The sequence below is a fragment of the Triturus cristatus genome, chromosome 4_2 (genome assembly GCF_964204655.1).
Source record: "Triturus cristatus chromosome 4_2, aTriCri1.1, whole genome shotgun sequence".
Taxonomy (NCBI): domain Eukaryota; kingdom Metazoa; phylum Chordata; class Amphibia; order Caudata; family Salamandridae; genus Triturus; species Triturus cristatus.
Genome location: NC_140586.1, coordinates 629,588,059 through 629,609,302, shown reverse-complemented (window position 1 = coordinate 629,609,302; position 21,244 = coordinate 629,588,059). Strand labels below are relative to the sequence as shown.

At 43.7% G+C, this 21,244-nt stretch overlaps 1 protein-coding gene across 3 annotated transcripts in view; it reads right to left on the bottom strand.

Annotated features, from left to right (window-relative positions):
• Positions 1 to 21,244, bottom strand: part of DEPDC1 (DEP domain containing 1) — a 425,665-nt gene that overhangs the window by 280,243 nt on the left and 124,178 nt on the right. For all 3 annotated transcript variants that reach the window (XM_085602294.1, XM_085602297.1, XM_085602295.1), the window contains exon 4: positions 11,258 to 11,376. In XM_085602294.1, the coding sequence (XP_085458420.1) occupies positions 11,258 to 11,376 (119 nt within the window). The remainder of the gene's footprint in view (positions 1 to 11,257; positions 11,377 to 21,244) is intronic.

The window sequence follows — 21,244 nt, the reverse complement described above, 5'->3', positions numbered from 1 at the left end:
GCGAACCCTCTCAAGAGCTCAGGCCTCGTCCCATCAAGTTCTCACAACAAGAGGCCGCCCTGGTGGACGAAGAAGTCGCATCCCTCCTATCTAAAGGTGCTATATCACTCTCAACCCCTCATCCCCAGGGTTTCATCAGCAATATCATTCTGGTCGACAAAAGGCCAATGATCAATCTCAGCAAATTCAAGGAGAGGCTGTGTTAGACCTGTCAGCCCTTTGGGTGGTCCCTCCTCATCATTATTTATTTTGTCCCACTTTTGCCTCAAACCCTGTTAGTATTTTTCCTTTTTGGGAACCACCAGACTTTTTAGTGTTGATGCAGGGTCAGGGAGCCATTTTCCCTACCCCTGGAACTTCTGTCTGAGGGCCTGAAACACAAAATGGTGGCTACCCATTGTCACCTGAGACATAGCTGGAACCTACTAGTACCTTTCAGAACATTCTAGAACCCTGTGACAGTGTGAGGCAGGTTTAGAATGTTGGGAAGCCAGCTCCGAGTTGGCAGTTGGAGTAGGCAGTTGGCACCTGACTGGAGAGGAGAGAGGACAGAGAAACAGAAGGAGGAAGGAGTAAGGCAGCAGGGGTGGAAACTTGTGCCTGGAGTGGGGTCCAGAAACCCACCCTTGATACTAGTCCCTACTGACCAAGCCCAGCCTAAAGCCCTGTGTGGGATAAAGACCAGAAAATCATCTTAAGGACCTGAACAGCCGGAACAGGCCTTAAAGGAGAAGAACAGCAAGTTCCTGACCTGTTTGGTGGAATCCTCCTGGAGACCCGACGTCGAGAAGCCTGGAGACCTGGAGCCCGAGGTGGAGAAGCGGCGCTTGCAGAAGGCAGACGTCGTACCCGGAGCCGCTAGAGGTCGAGTGAGGGCGCCGACGGAGGTCGTGGAGAGACACCGGAGGTCGAGTAGAAGTCACCTGAGGTCGAGGTGAGGCGTCGACGGGGGAGTGAAGTCCGCCCTCCGGAGTCGCCGGAAGCTGAAGTAAAGCGCGCAGGAGGTCGGGAGTGGAGGTCGCGGCGAAGCGCGCAGGAGGTCGGGAGTGGAGATCGCACTCCGGAGTCGCCGGAACCCGAAGTGGAGCCGACGGAGGTCGGGAGTGGAGGTCGCACTCCGGAGTCGCCCGGAAGCGGGGGAACCGTGACCCTGTGACGCCGGAACACGACATCGAGCAGAGGCCGCCCAGCGACATCAATCCGGAGCCGCCTCACGGCATCGACCCGGCGTCAGGTAAAGCAGATCGACGCAACATCGAACCGAGGCCGGCCAGCGACATCGAATCGGAGCCGCCTCACGGCATCGACACGGCGTCAAGTGGAACAGATCGACGCGACATCGTACCGGAGCCGCCCAGCGACGTCGACCCGGCGCCGAGCGGAGCCGATCTTCGTGAAAAGGGCAGTAAGTGGTAGAAAGGGCATCTGAGGCCCTGTGGAGCCCTAAAAGACCATTCTTGGGGCTAGAGGGGTGTTAGGACCAACCTGAGAGTGCTAGGGGGTGAACTGAGACTGATGCAGGGACCTGTGTGAGGGACTGTGTAGTTGGAAGAATCAGAACCTTAGGTTTCCCTCATTCTACCTCAGCTTAGGCCCCAGCCTTGACCACTCTAGGTGGGACATCCCCAGGCCACCCCAGTGACCATAAGCTGTACTTGGGCATGGTAAAATCAATCTACCTCATAAATGTGATCTGATTTGCAATTGTTTGATTGCTTATATTATTTATTGAAGGTGTTTTATTTATTGTCTGACCGTATTTATTCCTGCCTTGTATTTATTGTCTGACAGTATTTATTTGCCCTATGTATTTATCGCACCTCTATTTATTCCTTGTGTATTTATGACCTAATCCTATTTATTGCACCTGCAAAGTGTTATTGTTTAATTGACCTGCTATTTCTGAAGAAAATCCTTTTGTATTGTATTTGTGTCATAACCCTGCAACTAAGAGAAAAATTAAGATAAACACAAAGATTCTTTCATAAATTTTTACGGTGTAGAGTCGTTTTTGGAACGGATGAACGCATGGTTATTGTGAGGGTGCGACGTACGCTTAACACGGTGCCTGACCCCCGACCGCTCGAGCCAAGCTACCCCTTGTGTTGGGAAAAACCGGGTGACTGCTAACCCGGTTGCCCGGGGTTTTCTAACAGGCTGGTATACCTCCATTTCAAAACAGAGGCTATTCGCCTCCTCAGGGATGTCCTACGCCCCTTGGATTGGATGGTACGGCTAGATCTCAAAGATGCCTACCTGGTTATTCAGATTTTTCCTCCTCACATTCGGTTCCTCCAGTTCATATGGTGGCATCGGACGTACGTGTCTTCCGCTTTCCCCTTCAGCCTATCCTCGGCTCCTTGGTGATTCACCAAGGTCCTTAAGCCAGTGGTGGAATTCCTGAGAGCTGGGGGTATACGAATGATAGTATACTTGGACGACTTGGTCCTGATGGACTCATGCCCACGTCCGCTTTAGTCCCACCTACGGACGGCAGTGGATCTTCTTCAGAGCTTCGGCTTTATGGTGAACGAGAAAAACTCGCTTCTAACACGTTCCCAGAACCTTACATTTCTAGGCTTCGTAATTGACTCCACCTCCTCCACTTTGTCTCCCCTCCAGGAAAGTGTCGAAGATTCGACATGAACAGAGGCGTTTCCTCTCCAAACAACAGGTGTCTCTCAGGCAGCTGGCTCCGATAGTAGGCCTCCTCTCTGCATCAATCCAGGCCATTTTCCCAGGGCCTCTCCACTATCAGACTCTACAACAACTGAAGGCGGTATACCTACGCAGAGGGTGTCCCTACTCTCACAAGTTCGACCACATGGATGCCTGGAATGGCCGAGCTATCTTCAGATCAACCCCAGACTTGGTCATAGAATCGGACCACAGCAGAGTAGGCTGGGGGACCAGATGCAGCGCTTTTTCTACGGGAGGCTTGTGGTCTCCAGAAGAACGAAGGTTACATAACTGTTTGGAGCTTCTGGCAGGCTCTTTTGCAGTACGTTGTTGGACGAGGGACTATCCAATCATGCATCCTTCTAAAGATTGACAACATCTCGGCGGTCCGTTATATCAACCACTTAGGGGGCACTTCATCCAAAGCCCTCTTGGACCTAGCTGCTGGCTTTTGGCAGTACTGCCTGGACCATCAGGTCTCGGTCACGGCAGAGTACTTGCCCGGCCGGGAGAACCAAGTGGCGGATTTTCAGTCCCACAACTTCAGAGAATCCAGTCTTTGGAAGCTCGACCCGAGGATTTTTGGATGTTCAACGGCCGTTGGGGCCCTTTTTCGGTGGATCTGTTTGCCTCAAGGTTAGACCATCAACTTTCCAGCTTCTTCAGCTGGAGGCCGGACCCACTATGCCTTGGATGCCTTCCTCCAGGACTGGAGTCGGGAGAAGGGGTGCGCTTCCCCCCCCCTTCGCAACTATCACAAGGGCGACAGCGCTAGTCAGAAGACAACGAACAGAGGTGGTAATGATTACCCCTCTTTGGAGATCGCAAGTTTGATTTCCAGTTCTACTGGAACTTTCTTGGGATTCTCCAATCCTACTCCCCAGTTTCTGGCTCTCCTCTTCAGCCCCGATTAAGTCCCCCATCAACTGATTCAGGTGGACTCATGGCTCTTAGCGTGGCGGATTACAGGGGATGATGGGAGGTCCCAGGCCTTTAGGAAAAGGCTGAAGCCTTCATGTCCAAGGTTTGGGCGAACAGTACTGTCAAGATACAGATCGGCTTGGGGCACATGGTCCCATTGGTGTATGCGGGGTCTTAATCCCCTGGACGCAGATGTAGTGCACATTCAGAATTTTCTAGCACATTTGGCTTTCAGTGGTCTGGCTTACAGGTGGATAAATACCTTGCAGTCGGCTATTTCAGCCAGCCATGTGCCACTAAATGATGCAGCGGTTGGGGAGCCCCTCCCCCCTAGTATGCAGGTTTTTGTGGGGCATCAGACTCTCCCTACCTCCGGAGTCCCATTACTCAGCTCTTTAGGACGTGAACCAGGTTCTCAACCGGTTTCTCTCCTGGCAATCTAATTGTTTTCTGTCAAGGAAGGAATTGTCCGCTAAGCTGGCTATGCTACTCTGCCTCATCTCTTGCCGCCATGTCTCGGGCGTGAGGGCGCTATATATCACAGGCAGGATAGTTATCCCTAATGAAGTAACGTTCACACTCCACAGTAGGACGAAGTGCGACACAAGAGTCATCACTTACCCAGAGTTCCTGGATTCCCCCAAGTTGTGTGTGTTTGTTGCTTGAAGGCATATGAGGAAATGACCGAGGAGTTCCAACAGCTCCTCATTGCATAAACCTTTTAAGGCGGTTTCTTCCCTCACCATAGCTAGGTGGGTTAGGTGCACAATGCAAGAAGCTGGTATTAACCTTTGGATTTTTGGGGCCCACTTGGCACGGGGTGCAATGGCCTCTAAGGCATTTGGCTAGGGTGCCCGTGGAGGATATCCTCAACGTGGCAGACTGGTCCTCGGACTCTACCTTTAAAAGGTGCTACTTCAAACCGGTGCTGGACATGGCTCACCTTATGGTGAGCAAGCTTTAAACTAGCATAATCCTCGCGTCCAGTTCTGACTATCTTAACGGAACGTTTCAATTCTATAAAGGACTCGGAGGCTAGGATTATCCCACCCTAGGGATTTCCTAAGAAGATTGCCCTCCCCGTATAAGAGTAAGTAATACAGCTTGAGTTTTAAAATTGTCTTGGTTAACATACTTAATGCACAATATCTGCTTTCCCTACTATTTGCCTGCAGGCTTTAGTGATTACGTGCTCAGGAGGGGACAATGTTCTCTTGTCCTTGTAGGATCTGATGCAAATAAACAAGATTCATGAAGATGATCCAACGGCTGACTTTGCGTGGCAAAAGAGGACGAAGGGCTAGTGAAGATGGACTATGTTGGGCTTAGGTGCCCCCTGACTGGAGGCCACAGGACTGTTTCCTGATTGGATGTTTCTTCCTCTACAGTTTTTCCAAGTGTTCATGGGAAACGTAGTTTGTGTTTCTTATCAAATGATGGTTCCTGTTAAATAAAGTGAAAAGAGAAGGCATAATCCTCGCCTCAGAGTCCTAAATAGAATTGAAACTTTCCGTCTTCTCTTCCTAATATTAGGAGATTTGCTACTTCCTTTCTGAGATCATTTATGGCTGTGAGCCTGATTCTTGTATAATGTTCCTCCACATTCAAAAGCACCCTCATCCTTTTTTCATAATCGTCAGCATCGTACAGAACCAGGAAATAATATATTGAAAAAGTTCTATTTTACCATTTGTCTTGAAAAAGATGGAAATAGTTGGAAAAATCCATCGAAACACGTCAACGCTACTTTAATTACATAATCTCTATTGGAATATGGTTGTGTCATTGTACAATTAGAAGTCTAAAACAGACCATTAATTCACTGCTATAGATGATATGTACAGACAAAGACTAACGATAGGAGTCTATAATTGTGTTTTCTCTTCTGTTTTTATGTATTGATGCTTTTGTTAAGATTTTGTCATCCATGTCAAAAAGGAAAAACATTTTTTTGAACAAAGTGAATGTATTAAGAGACAATTGCTTTTTAATTAAAGAAATATTTTTAACATGTTTTTAGTTTCTGTGTTAGAATTGAATTCAACCCTAAAGCTTGAGTTTAAGTATTTTTAATTTTGTGTTCACATCATGGTATAGGTTATCGAGATTTGTTCCAAAGGGAACTTGTATTTTACTTGTTAAGAGTACCTTATCCCTTTGGTCTTAAAAGGGGTCTCTTTAATTTACAGAACTGGAGTTACAGCCAACTAATTTCTTTGGAAGTTTCATAGATCAACATGCTTCAATCAGAATAGCACGCAATATGATAAATAGTTAATACGTAGCAAGGAGTTTCACCTTTAATGCAACAGGTTATGCACTACTGTTTCACCCACCAAGGCGATCTGCATTCAAGTGCTTCATGAATGTACGCCTGCTTCATCACAGGTCAGAGTAGATGCGGCTATAGCAGACATGCTTCTGGTGGAATGTGCAGCCAGCGAACATTCTAGGGCACACTTTGCTTTGATGCAGAATATGATGCAAGCTGATAGTAAGTGGGCAAAGCTGTTTTAACAGGGGTGCTGCTTTGCCTTGGGGCCCAAGAGAGACAAGCTGATCGGTTGCTCCAATGTCCTCAGTCATTATCTAAAATTTGAGACACCTGTAAATGTCCAGTGACAGAGTGGCCTCTCAGCTGACGTCAAAGGGATGGTAAAAGAAAGGAATGAAGCAGGACAGGTAAATTTAGATAGAAATCCAAAGGCATTTTGTGTTAAGTAAGGTTAAATTGCCTTTAAATAAGAACAAGAAAGATTCTTTAACTGTAAAAGCATGAAGCTTTCACACTCATTACATACTTTAGTGGTAGAAGAAAGAAAACCTGCCAAGAGATCGGTTTCAGGGATGTGGAATTCCTATAGCCCGACGCCCAGGACATATTGTTTGGGGTCAAGGGCAACAAGTTTTAATGTGCATTTTGTCCTTGGGACAAGCAGGCCCAACCCCCAGCAGCACAAACCCTTCGGCTGCCAGTTTGCAGTACCCCATTAAGGATCAGGGAAGGGCACTGCCTGCAGTTAAGTTAATATTTGTGTGCATATGTTAATGCTGTTCAAACTTGTATTTATGGTTCATTAATTGAAAGCCTTTATTGTTAGGGTGAGCGCTCTCAGTAAATGTAAGTTCTGACTGCACTACTGACAGTGGTTCCAGTACAAAAATGTGTACAAATGGTTTCAAAGTTTAGCAATATGAGGCTATGCATAATGCTCCCAAAATGCTCTTTAATTAGATGCAAATATTTGCAGAAGGTTGAAAGTAAGATTAATGATTCTTTGCGTTCAATATAAAATGTTACTAAAAAATTAAAGTAGGAAACATTTTGTTTTGCTAAACTACTGCAACATTTCAGGTACCATTTCTTTGCAGCATCATTTAGTAAAATGTGTTGATGTATGCTAGTATTTCCCCAAAATATTCATATTAGAAAATCAGTGTAACCAGTTTCAATAAGATTTTGGGAAACCTAAAAATAAACAAGCATTGGCAAAGCCAATAGGTCTGAAATGGTGGTCAGCTTTTTAGTATTGGCAATGCGCGACTTGTTTTGGCATGGTTTTTGTAAAACCTTATCGATGTGAGAGCTGGTGGACCCTCACCATTATAACAAACATTGGCTAAAGCAAAAATAGTTTTTGGTCTCAAAAAAGCACACACTGCCACATTAGTTACTGGCACTGAACAAAACTAATTTGTGTGCCTTTATGGGGGGGGAGGGGAGAGAGGGAGAGAGGGAGAGAGGGAGAGAGAGAGGGAGAGAGGGAGAGAGAGAGGGAGAGAGAGAGGGAGAGAGAGAGGGAGAGAGAGAGGGGGAGAGAGAGGGGGAGAGAGAGAGAGAGAGAGAGAGAGGGGGAGAGAGAGAGGGAGAGAGAGAGAGAGAGAGAGAGAGAGAGAGAGAGAGGGGGAGAGAGAGAGGGGGAGAGAGAGAGAGAGAGAGAGAGAGAGAGAGGGAGAGAGAGAGAGAGAGAGAGAGAGAGAGAGAGAGAGAGAGAGAGAGAGAGAGAGAGAGAGAGAGAGAGAGAGAGAGAGAGAGAGAGAGAGAGGGAGAGGGAGAGGGAGAGGGAGAGGGAGAGGGAGAGGGAGAGGGAGAGGGAGAGGGAGAGGGAGAGGGAGAGGGAGAGGGAGAGGGAGAGGGAGAGGGAGAGGGAGAGGGAGAGGGAGAGGGAGAGGGAGAGGGAGAGGGAGAGGGAGATATTCAATAAACACAAAAGGTCATGACTAACGCCAGACCAAATTAGGGGCCCAATTATTAAAGAAAGTCTCAAAAGTGCACCCTTCGTATATGTCCTTCAGGGGCAGCTGTTGAGGTTTGTGAGTGGGAGGGGCGGGCATGCAGGAAAATAGGAGACATGGATCTCATGCAGGGAAGTGAAGAGATGCAAAGTAGCAAGAACAGAGCTAGTGCCCTTGCTTGAACGCTTGTCTCATCCAGCCTTGCGTCTATCTTTTTCCGTATGTCTCACTGTCCCTGCCGCTTTCTCTTTGTACCTGTTGCTGCTCAGTACCGCTCTGCTGTACCTTGCACCGGTCCAGACATCTCATTACCCCGTACCTGTGCCCGTTTACCTCTCTTTTCCTGCTGAAAATCTGAGCTATATACACACTATGCACGGATTGTTCTCGTTGCAATTAAAGGAGCACCAGTCGGGTTCACAGCAAGTCCGTCCTGATCAAACACAGCCAACAGGAATACAGCACACCTGATGCCAGCATGCCGATTATGCCGGAATCAGAGCTGCGCAGCCAACTCTTCCACAGCCCACGCCCCCAGCTTCCATTATCCAACCAGGAGGCCTAAAAGTACCACGAAGGCAATGGGTGCTCCAATTGTTGCCACCCACTACTCTCTCACTCACCCACTAGCCCTGCCCCTTACCATTCCTTTAAATAGCGCGCTAATATCGCCTGGGCGACAGTATATGCGCCCTATTGAAAAACAACCATTTTCTCCTTTTTCTGGCCACTCCCTTCATGCGGACATCACTCTTCTAGACCGTGTTTCGAGGGCGAGCAATAGTCCCCGTCCCAGCCCGCACATGCGCAGGAGGTCTCTGACCTCATCCCTTCCTAAAAAGAAACGGAATTTGTATTCACACGAAGCAGTGAGCACTTCATTTGAATCAAATGAAGTGCTCACTGCATCGTGCTGAATACAAATTCCATGTTTTTTCTAGGAAGGGAGCTGCTACATTGTGTACACATTCTCTCGTCTCCTCCCTGTCGGATCCTAGTCACGAAGCTAGTGAGGCAAAGCCCCTTTCGCCCCTTAACACCAGCTGCCACTGATGTCCTTGCATTAAGGGCAGCAATATGGCTTTCGTGAATTCACATGAATTTACAGCAGTAGGGCAAGAGATAGTACTCCTAGAAAATATTTGTGAACTGCGTTTTAGCATGAGCAAATATGCATGTGTAGATTTGCTCATTCGAAAACCTGAGTGTTTGCAAGTTTATTTTCCCTCCAACCATTTTTTTCCCAACTCTGGAAGAAAGATTACTTCTGCCATTGTCAGGAGTAAATTTCCAACATTTCTCAGTATTAGAAAAGATTAGAGAAGAGTTGTTGAAAACCCTTAAAACACGCAAGTTAGTAGGTTTGCACAGACTCAGAAGGACATTCCAACCCTGGAACTATTGTTTACCACTACCTTCAGTCCCAGTATGTAGAACTGCGGAAACGTAGCAACATAAGGGATTGCTAGTATTCAAACACTACTAAGGTATGAGCCCTGGCATAATCTGAGAGGCTATATAAGAGCTCTTATATAATGATTGCTGCCATAATTTGTTGCCACACAACATGGCACCAAAGGGACAAGTGGATTTTGTTACAGGACAAGTAGATTTATGAAGCAACCTGCCCCATGGACAAGTAGATATTTTAATAAATTCCACACTCCTGGGTTTACATGCTGCTTAGTGAATAGGCTCAAAGAATGGCAGCCTCAGATGACTGGACAGTGTTCAGTTACAATAGAATCAATAGACGTCAAACCTGCAGAAACATTCTTAAATGACCCTTTATGAATAGCTTAATGATCTACAGAGAAGAGACTGGAGCATTACTCGAACTCCTGAAAATCAAAATTGCCGCAAAGTTCACCTACAAGTAATTTATACCTTCTTTAGCAAAAGAGCAGTCAATAACAAGGCTGTCATCAATGGGCCCATAAATAATTCTAGACAATGGCATCTTCTTTGATAAAAACGGTAGGTCTCCTGTGGACAGTGGTTTTGGTGGCAGAGCTCACAGGGCCTGCGAGACATTAGTTTTCCGCACCACTTCGTGGGCAGGTTGTTTTGCCTTTTCAGAAAGGATTTGAGTTTTCCCTTTGCTGCCTGGAGAACAGATGATTCTCTGAAAATCTGCAGATCTGGGAGCACCAAGTGCTTTCTTAGTGTGCCCTTCATGGAAATGCTTGGAGAAGGACTTCACGTAGAGTCATACCCTGATGAGGGGGCATGCCCACTGAAGTGTGAAATGTTCTTTGTTTCAAGAAGATACAAGGCCAGTCCCTCCTCCCTGTCCTTTAAGATCTTAGATTGAAATGAATTATTGATGCCACAGTTAAATGGTTTGTGCACTGGGTATAGACACAGTTGATGCGCTACAAGTGCATCGGCATTGAGTTTTTTTCGTTTTAGTCTGAATACATTCTGAAGAATGATCTCTTCTTTCCCTGCTATAATGTCAATCAAAGTTTGGAAATTCCTCAGGTCACCCACCGAATATTAAGGAAACAAATCCTCAAACATCTCACAGTTGCTAAAGCTGGGCTGACTGATCAATGGAAAGTTGGGCAGAAGTGAGAAATAAAACACAATGGTGGGGTTTCGAAAACAAAATCATTTGTTAGGGCCTCCACACACGGGTGGTAGACATCTGAGCTACTTGTTCTTGAAAGGGATTAGAGAGCTCAGCACATCCATCTCATTGGACTATTGCTTGGGTTGTTTCAAATGAATTTGCTGTGTTACTAAACACAAACCATTGTTGGGTGCATGGCCATTTGAAAACAGTTTACTGCTATTTTACAAATACCACAGGTTCCCAGACTGACAGGGAATGAATGATACAAGTATGAGAGTCTACAAAACATCCAATGCTGGAAAACATGAAGTTATCCCACAACCACTTATCGTTCTACTCCATGCCCAGTTCTACTCAGTCAATAGAACATAGCGCCTTAAAACCTTTAGCAAGCTCAATTATTTCAGTGGATTTATCCTGCAGAATAGGTTTGGTTTTGTGGCCACTTCAAGGTCCGACAGCTTACCTTCATTTTTTTTTTTTTTTTTAATGGAGTTTTATATAGCGCAAACTTGACCCGAAGGTATCTGGTATCAGAGCGCCTTACATAGCACCAGTTGCATTAAATGAGGACACATTCATTTTTGTTAGGCACGGGGAGATTACGTGATTTGCCCAGAATCACAGGATGCTGTCAGATTCATTGCAGAGACTCAAACCTGGTTCCCTAGATTCGAGGTGGACCGCCCTAACAGGCAACTCCTCTCTCCCCTTTGTATCCTTTACACCGGGAAATGCTGGAGTTTGGTTGCTAAAGATCAGATTTCACAGCACACGCCCACACACATTTTACATTAAAGCACATTTTTTTTAAATGTTCACACACATCAAACATCTACTTACTGAATCAGAACTGTGTTTCGCCAAATTTCTTCCAGCTCCTCTTGCCTCAGTTCCCTACAATGCACAAATCTCTCTTTATTGCTGGTCGTCAATTCCTCCTGTAGATTTTCCACATTTTCCTAGGTAAAAGTTACTTCAGTTAGTTATCATCAAAATACTTGATGGTAAATAAAGGTAACAGTTTTTGTTTTCCTTTATATAATGTTTCAAGTGCCCAGAGTTTTTGAGATACCTTCACATTCAAAGAATCCAGTAAAATCATACTGATCTTAACGTGCTGGGGTGGCCAAGATAAAAGAATTTCAACACCCTACTCAAGATTTCTTCAACCAGTCGATTGCGAACTGCCAGTAGGTCACAGACACCTTCAGAGTAGCTCCCAGCTTTAAGTTCATTTTTAAAGAAGCAATTTCAATTTAAGCTTTATTTCGATAAAATCAATCATAAAAGCAAAATGCCGTAAAATACAGTAACCAATGATACCAAAATTCATTTAAAAACATTTTTTTGTCATCAGTTCCAATAAATAGATTAACAATTCATAAATTGATAACACTATACAAGTTTACAATAAACAATAAATTTAGGATTAACAATTCATAAATTGATAACACTATACAAGTTTACAATAAACAATAAATTTAAAATAAATAAAAGAATATTGGTCAATGAAAAAAAATCATATATGTCGAGATATATATATTCCACCAAACTTTCACCACAAAAGTAATCGACGCCGTGTCTGTGCGCAAAGTCAAAGTTTAATGCCAGCTGAAAATGCCTTGGCAGCTGGCATTAAACTTTGATTTTGCGCACAGACACGGCGTCGATTACTTTTGTGGTGAAAGTTTGGTGGAATGTTGATGACCGTGACTGGGAGGTCATTTCTTCGACGCGCCCTTTGATCTGGAGACAGCGGGTATTCCCATTCGCTTGTGGAGTGTGTGTGTATATATATATATATATATATATATATATATATATATATATATTGAACAAAACTTCTCTCAGGCTTCACCCCGAGTCCCAGGGTTCGTCGCAACAAAGGAAAGCACGGCACCACAGAGAGTTCACCTTTAGTATTTATTCAGTCAAAATCTTCAAGGACACGCACAAGAGGACGGTCGACGCGTTTCGGCATTTATATATATATATATATATATATATATATATATATAAAATAAATAATCGACTATTCCTTTTTATCATTTCACAAACTTCATAATATATCAAGAATATCTTCCCTGGGCTTAATCATACTAAATCACTAACAGGTGATGGATCATCCTCGGCGTTAGCTCTGGCCCCTGCGGTCTGTTTTTTAGAAAAGTTTGCGCAAATTCTCCAAGACCAACTTAAAAATGTAGCGATAGCTATAACAATTAACTAGTTAGTGTTGGTCATAAGGATGCGCAAAGCTGTAGCACTCGACCTTGTTCCCATTTTAGAACATATTTGCTGTACAAGTATTTACTACTACACGTAGTGGACCATTTTCTGGCAAAAAAGTTAACCGGAAGACTGCCTACCCTAAATTGGAAATATATCTATCACTGGGTATAGTTTTAAAATCCCAATAATTTTCATATTTGGGAGCAGTCTTATGTTCCAAAAATAGACCAGTCAATTAATTAATCTTTGTAGAGTGTATATGCTCTGCCTTTACCATCGACCAATATGCCTCCTTAAATTCATTTTTGGATGGAAACTGATTACCAACCGGGTCTTCCCACAAATAACCCATGCCCATATCTACCAGCATGGTTTTAACCCTTTGGAGCCAGACAACCTTACTTGATTTGTCTGTCTCTACTACATCCTTCACTGCCATTGCATAATGTATGAGCTCCGGGGTGGACCATATTCGGCGCCAAAATGTCACAGGTCTAAATAGTACTTCCTCCACCAGCAGATTACAGCCCAGGTCAGATAGCAAACATGTTAGTGGGCTACTTTGAGGTAGTCCAGTTAGAGCTCTCAAATTTATTCTGGGCTGATATCAGGGGGGATAGATCATTAAAACCCCAGAGCTCTGCACCGTGCATTATGGAGGACCTGACCTTGGTGTTCTAAATCTTGATTGCTCGAACTATAGGCTTAGTATGGGAGAGGTGGAATTATTTTAATAAAATCCCAGCCAGTTGGCTATGTTTAAGAGCCATGAGGTCTATGTGGGGTTTCCAATTTAGTTTTCTATTCAGGGTAATCCCCAAGTATGTAAACAGGTCTGTCTGTTCTACCAACTTCCCATTCATGGCTACTCTCCCATTAACTGCATGTTGCTTATGCAGAACCATAAATGTTGTCTTGTCTATATTGATCACCAAACTGTGATCATAGCAAAATACCTCAAAGCACCTGAGTGCTCTATCCAACACTGCTGGCGTTTTAGATATAATCAGGGTATCATCCGCAAACATAAGTAGCGGAGTTTTTGTGCCAGCAAGGAAAGGAGCGTCTGTCGGATATGTGAGAAAATAATTTACTACCCCATTAATAAATAATGAAAATAAGGTGGGGGCTTAGACACACCCTTGCCACACTCCCTTGGAAGACTGGAAACCATGGGGCAACATCTCCCTGAGAACCGGACTCGTGCGAAATGATCGTCGTGCAGTCTCACAACCATGGATAAGAGTTCTGCTGGCATCCCGAGATGATGCAATACTTCCCATAACTTTATGCGCAGGACCATGTCAAAAGCTGACTTAAGATCAACAAAAGGCTGCATAAATGGTACCACCTGCTATTACAACAGTACGACAGTAAATTAATAAAAACCGGAAAACTTGGTCAATGGTGCTTGTATTAGAACGAAAGCCTGCCTGAAGGGGAGATAATACATCTTTGGTTACAATCCAATCCTGTAACCTGCTCAACACTAGCCTTGCAGTAATCTTTTGTATAGAATCAATAAGGCTAATCGGCCTCTAGTTGCTAGGACAGGAACGTCCCCTTTTTTATAGATTGGGAGGATTTCGGCACCACGCCAAGATTCTGGAATAGGGGCACCATTTGCAATAGCATTTGATAGCCAGAGAATATACTGTACCCAGTTCTCTTTGTCAAGAACAAACAGATTTGCAGGGATGCGATCTAATCTTGTGCTCTCCCCCTGGGAACTGCCTTTAGGGCATTCTCCACCTCTTCTTGAACGAATAGCAGAGGCTGGTCTACCTTGGGAATTAAAAAAGCGGTAGTATCACCATCATTGGCAGTGAATTGCTCCTCAAAAAAGGAGACCCATGTAGCCATGGCAACGTGATTACATGGCTTTTGCTCTAACCCAGCATTCCCCCATTTAACCAAGTTCCAAAAGGGCTGCATATTTTTCCCCTTGCTGGCCTGTAGGAGTTCTGACCATCTTTGCTCGTCCCAATCCCTTTTAGCTGTTGCTAGGGTAGCTTTATAAAAAGTACGCGCGAGTCTTATTCTCCCAATATCTTTTAATTTAATAGCTAAGGACAGCTGCCTATATGCCTCTCTACAGTTTCTATTACACCATCTATCCTGCCTGACTGGTCCTTTATCCTTTGATTTATATGTTTTTTTTTTTTTAAAAAGAATTAATTTTTACAAACAATTCATTGTGAGCTTTAGTGATAGTAACGTTACATTTCTCATATGCAGACATAGCGTGAAAATCTGCTAAGGTACTCTCGTATGCTGCTTTCATTTGTGTGAGGGAATCAGCATTTGTTACGATTCGATCCCATTTTACCCGCCTCTGGTTATTACACAATATAACATCCGCGATTTTACTCTCAGGTGTTGTTTGCCTAGCCTTTTTGAGGCCCGGGGACAGAATCAACAGCACTAGCGGATTGTGGTCGCTTTCAGTACGCTCACATACCTCCATGTCTACGAGAGATGACCATTGTTTGAGGTTAATGAGAATGTAGTCCATGCGTCTACTTCTCAATCCATGGCTATATGTTGGAAGGCCCAGCCTATCTGAAGGCATTCTTCCATTAGTAGCCCTAAGTCCTCTCTCCAAACAAAGTGCTTTTAGTTGTAATGCAGCCTCTGTCCACTTTATCGGTGACCACTCCAGTGAGGGAATGCTCCATTGGGCATCTTCCTCCTCATCTAGATTGCCATCCTCCCACTCAAGTGGTTCGAAGGTCGTGTTGAAATCTCCCACAATCACCACATTACTTACACTTCTTTGTTTGGCTGAGAATTGTTCTAGTTTGGTGACTGTGGTAGATTGCTTCTCTCCAGCAAGCCCCCTCGCATAGACATTTATCAAAATAAAATGGCAGGTGTGGTTTGTGCTTAGGGAGATGGCCATAATATCGGGGCTGTCAACAAACTTCCTCAATCTTATAGCTCATGCACTGTTTCACCCAAATAGTGAGACCGCCAGATGGTCTGCCCCTCTGTCCCCCTATTGCTGGTTTAAAAAAGTTTATATAACCTACATGATAAAGGGGATTTATTGACCACGTTTCTTGGAACGCACAGATATCGTGTTTATCTATAAAGTCTAGCCAATCCCAATATGATATTTTAGAGTGCAAACCTGCTATGTTCCATGCAACAAAAGTCAAATGATCGGGGATCGATGACGAAAAAGAGCCAGTAGTAGGAGTGGGTGCAACAATTACCCCTGGCATCAACTTTTGAACTACTTCTATATATGGCGCCGTCAGTTGATCTGTAGGGGAGATTGAGTTCTTTAAACTTCAATCTATGTTTGACGGACTTGATCCTTCGCTGGCTAATAGACTATGAACAATTGGATTTCGCTTTATAAACTAGGTTGGAGGATTATACTTCACTTTTATCTGTGTCAGAATCAGATTAGATGTCCTGATTTCAAACGCCACCAAGTTGTCCACCAAATCTCCAGATACCAAAGTAAGGCAAACATAATCAGATTTTGAGCCATCTAACGTGTACCTTTTTGCTGAGGATATATCCTCCCTTAGGACTGATCTACATTTACGCACCTGTCTAAGCCAATGGATACATTTATTAGTCAAGGTGAGAGCATCTTCTTTTTCTGAGGTAGAAGTTAGCTTTGGAACATTAATAAAAAATATTTGATTCCTCACAATTCGTGTTGGTGTTCTACCTCATTTGCTGTGGACATCAGTTGGTTGTGACCCAGGGGGATGGATGGTTTTCGGCGGCAATTGATAATCCCTACATGTTCCCCCCACTCCGTCATTGGAAACCTGGATTCACTTTCACACCACTTGGGACTGGGGGCTTGATGGTGGTCCTAGCTTGATAGTATTTAGTATTATTCTTATTATTTATCAATGGATTTGTTGCAATATTATTTTTTTGTCTTTCCCTGCTTCTCAGGCTAACTAATGCATTCTCCTGTGATTGCAGGTTCAGTGTAGATTTACTTATACCAGCAGAAGTATTTTGCAAATAATTCTTCATTAACTCGGTTAGATTGCCAACTAGGTTTTTGAGTATGGTGACTTCTTCAGTGAGCTTAATGGTTTGAACTTGTAAGCTATTCAGCCGACCAGAAAATACATCTGAACACATATTCTTACATGAACATAGTGGAGTGACTTTATGACTTATATTAACAACCTCTTCTATATTGGTTACATCCGGGCATTCTTCATCCAACGAGGATGATGCAGCAAATCTATTAGAGCATTCTATTGTAGGTTCCATTTGAATAGTGCTGGTGTCGTCAGAACTTATGGCTATGGCTTGGGGATTTCTAGAGCCTTCTACTTCACCACCCGAAGTTGGGCCCTTAGAAATCTTTTTTCTTAAACATATCTGGGACATGGGTTTCGTTTTTCTACTTTGGGCACTAGAACTCGAAACTGGTGGTTCAGCAAACATACTACTTTCCGGTCCCAGAGGAGTAGAGGTCAATAATATCGCCTCACACTCATTTACCAGGTCATCAATACGAGCTATAGCTCGATTACTATTTTGCAGCGTTGACTGCTTTCCCAGTCTTTTAAGCTTCTTGCCTTTACCAGTTTGTCCTTCTCCCGGGGCATCGATAGCTTTCCTTTTACCCATTTCCCCCTTATCCTGCGCTAACTTGCAGGAATATAGACACTGCTAAAACACCAGTAGTTAATGGTTGTAATAGAAGGGGAGTACCTTGAGACTGTTGTCGACTGTTCGATGTCCAATTGTCAAGGGGATGGCCCTGTCCTGTCACTTCCTGTCAGTGGTGATGTTTAGCGCATTTTGAGCGCGCAGCTGGCAAACTGCACCTTCCTCCTGGGGGTGCAAAGGTTCCTGGGACTGGTAGTCCCTACAGAGACCAGGCAGCAAGCAAAGAGTGGGCAGAACCTGAACTGTTGGCGCATCACCAAAGAAGCACCAGGTTAATAAAAGTTACTTTCCCTTTTAAAGTTAAGGGAAGGCTGTGTTTATTTTACATTAGCATCATTGAGCTGCAAATAGCAGGGCCTGATAATGAGCAGTCAACTTTATGACCCAGGGTGGAGCACAGAGGAAGAACCGAAGCACTGAGGTACTTGACTCTTAAATAAAAGTCCTTGTCAAATCAAAATTAGAGTGTTAAAACAAAATCTTTTTTTTCATTAATACTTTGAAATCGGAGAAACTTAAAATGAAGCGTTCAATTGATTATTATGTTAACTATTTATTTTAAATTTCTCCAACTTCGAAGCATTTGTAAACAGCAGGCATCTTACTCCCAGTACACACTGTGCCATCCATATTTATGACTAGAAAATACAGTATTTTATTTGAAATGGGAGAAATTTAAAATGAAGAAAAATTTTGAAATATTGAATCTGTTTTTCCTCACTTTCATTTAAAGCTACATACATCCTAATGTTTTATGAAGAATATTCCTTCACATTATATTCCCCCATTGAAACAAATGGCTTCATGTTTCTTTTACTAATCTGTCTTTTTACAACGGACCCGGTTGCTTCTTTAGAAATAATTTTGAGTGAAGCAGAAGCTTTTGGTTCTTTTTCTATGTATAAGCTGAACCCCAGTAAAAATCCGGTGCTTTTCAATTTTGAACCAGGGGGTATGACTGGAGGCGACCTATTTGGGAATTCATGTCACGCCCCAGATTAAACACCTATTAAGGCTGAACTATGATACTTTGTTACAAGACGTTAGTAATAAGTTAAGAAGCTGGCATAAATTACCTAAAAGTATAATTGGTGGATGTAATGTCAAAGAGGACGATACTCCCTACATTTCTTTATTTTTTTCGCTCAATCCCTTTAAGAGTTAGTAACTTTTTTTTTTTTTAAACTAGAAAGGGTAATAAGCAGTTTTATCTGGGGGTATAAATGAGCACGTCATGCTATTAAGCTTCTGAAATATCCGTATAGTCAGGCGGGGCCTCCAACTTTACTGGGAAGCCTTTATGGGCCGCTTCTATAGTCTTCCTTCTAGCGAGGGTCAAGACTTTAGCCACCAGTTACTACTAGGTCATGATAGCAGTAGGTTTCTCTACCGGATACACGACCCAAATTATTTTAAGCGAGTCCGCTTTAAGATACTTAGAGACTTGGCCAATATCTGACGGGAAATGTGTCAGGTGTTCTCTTCCAGTATATCAGGATAGGTTCCCCCTTTGGGATAATCCATTATTACCTGGGATTCTGGCCGACAGCATCTCAAAGGGGTGGGCTAAAATAGGGATTGAAAAGCTCAGACACTTATATGACTGTAGTGGTTTTAAAACTTTTCAAAGCTTAGAAAATATATTTGAAATCCTACGCCAATATTATTATAAGTATTTACAAATTAGAGACTTCTTTGTGAGATCACAGGGGGTTAAATCTGTAGCGACAAATGATATACTGACCTGTCTGCAGGAGTTACCTACTAAGCATGTAATCTGTATATCACATCAATATCTGTCTCAGGATAGAATTGATCCATGCTTACATTTAGCCTCAACATGGAGTAGGATGCGGGAAATAGAGGTTCCCCCTACAGCTGTAACCAACGCATTCATAACACTAAAGGAGGCTGTATGCTCAATTAATCTAAAGCTCTAGCAGTTCCAGACTATTTGTATATTGGATTACACCCTGGAAAAAATAGCTAGTTGAGGAGTACTAGGTGGACGATACTTTAGTAATAAGATGAACTGTCCAAAGTGCAGACTGTACACAGCTAATATTATACATATGTTTGCTACATGCCCCTCGTTGTTGGGAGTTTTGGCAGGGAATTGAACACATCTGTAGAGTTGGCCTTGGTTTAGATATAGCATTCACTACACAAGATATCATGCTGGGATATAAGGCATTTCCTAATTCGGCACGAAGAGCTTTGATTGCCATTATTTTAGTTACTGCTAGGCTTACTATTTCAAGGGCTTGGATTTCTCCTAAACCTAGCACCACAACTGAATGGTGGGCTATTATGGTGGAGATCTTCGAGAGGAAAAAGGATATGGCGAAAGCTAGAGGGATACGGTCATTGTCAAAGTTAAAGGCTGTCTGGCATTTAATGATCAAAGATTGATTTCACATTCAGTGTGACTTTTTCGTAAAACATTTTATATGTATATATTCTTTAATCAATGGTGGATATGTATCTTCATGCTTCTCAATTATTATTATTAAATTAAATTTATATGGCACAGCAGCTACCCCGAGGTTTCCTGGCGCCTACGGACCCACGCAGGGAAAAAAGAAAGAAGAACGGAAAATCAGAGCTCAGAGGTTGAATAACCACGTTTTGAGGCTTTTACGGAATTTAGCATAATTATGTTCATAACGGAGTGGAAGAGAATTCCATAAAGACGGCGCCAAGTAAGCAAAGCCCCGTCCAGCCATTCGAGGGAGTTTAATCCTAGGGACAATAAACTTTGCCTGTTTGGCTGATCTAAGAAAGCGAGTAGGAATGTAAGGGTGAACTAAGGTAATAAGGTAACGAGGAGCTGTACCAGCATTAATCCTGTGCATGTAGCAAAGGGCTTTGAATTTGGACCGGTTTTCTATCTTACGCCAATGTAGGTCCCGGAGAGTCCCTGTGATAGATGCCATTCGAGGAAGCTGACAAAAGTCTAGCCGCCGAGTTTTGGACCACTTGCAGCCTCCAAATCACCTCCTTGTTGGCGCCTAAATACAAAACATTACCGTAGTCCAGTCTGGACACGATCAAGGCCTGAACCACAGTTCTTTGTGTCGGAGGTGGCAGCATCCATAGGATTTTTCTAAGCTACTTCAAAATTAAAAAGCAAGTAGAGGCATCCTTGACCACTTGTTGTCGCATAGACAGTTGATCATCTATAATCATGCCAAGGTTGCAAACAGATTGAGAAGGTTGGGGAAGGGCACCCATTTGCAGAGGCCAATGTTGTGGGCCCCAGACAGCTTTATTTCCACCAAGAATTAGGAGTTCCGTTTTTCCTGCATTCAACTTCAACTTGTTAGTGTGCATCCATCCAGCAATTTCTTGTAAGCCTGATTGAAGAGAGGATACCTTAGAAGCAACTTTAGTTGATAGGGAAACTTTGAGCTGGGGGTCATCAGCGTAAGAATATATGGTTAGCCCAGCCTCTTCAGCCAAGGTCGCTAGAGGGCTGACGTAAATGTTGAAGAGCAGAGGGCTAAGAATAGGGCCCTGAGGAACTTCATAAGGGGAAGCATGGGATTTGGAACTGGCCGTCGGGGAGAAAACTTGAAACTTTCGGCTGGATAGAAAACTCGCCAGCCATTTCAGTGCAGTGCCGGAAATGCCTTTAGAGTGTAATACTTGAAGAAGGGTCACGTGGGACACTGTGTCGAAAGCGGTACTCAGATCAAGTAAAGTGAGTGCCACCGTGTCTCCCATATCAAGCCATTGGCGGATAGTTTGAGACTCCCAGGAGTGTCGATTCGGTGGAAAAACACGTTCTGAAACTGGATTGGGATGGATGCAACAGGGTTTGGGAGTCTACAAATTGTGTCAATTGGCAGTTGATGTGTTTTTTCAAGATTTTGGAAAAGGAAGGGAGCAGCGAGATCGGACGGAAGTTAGAGAGAACTTGCAGATCAGCATTTG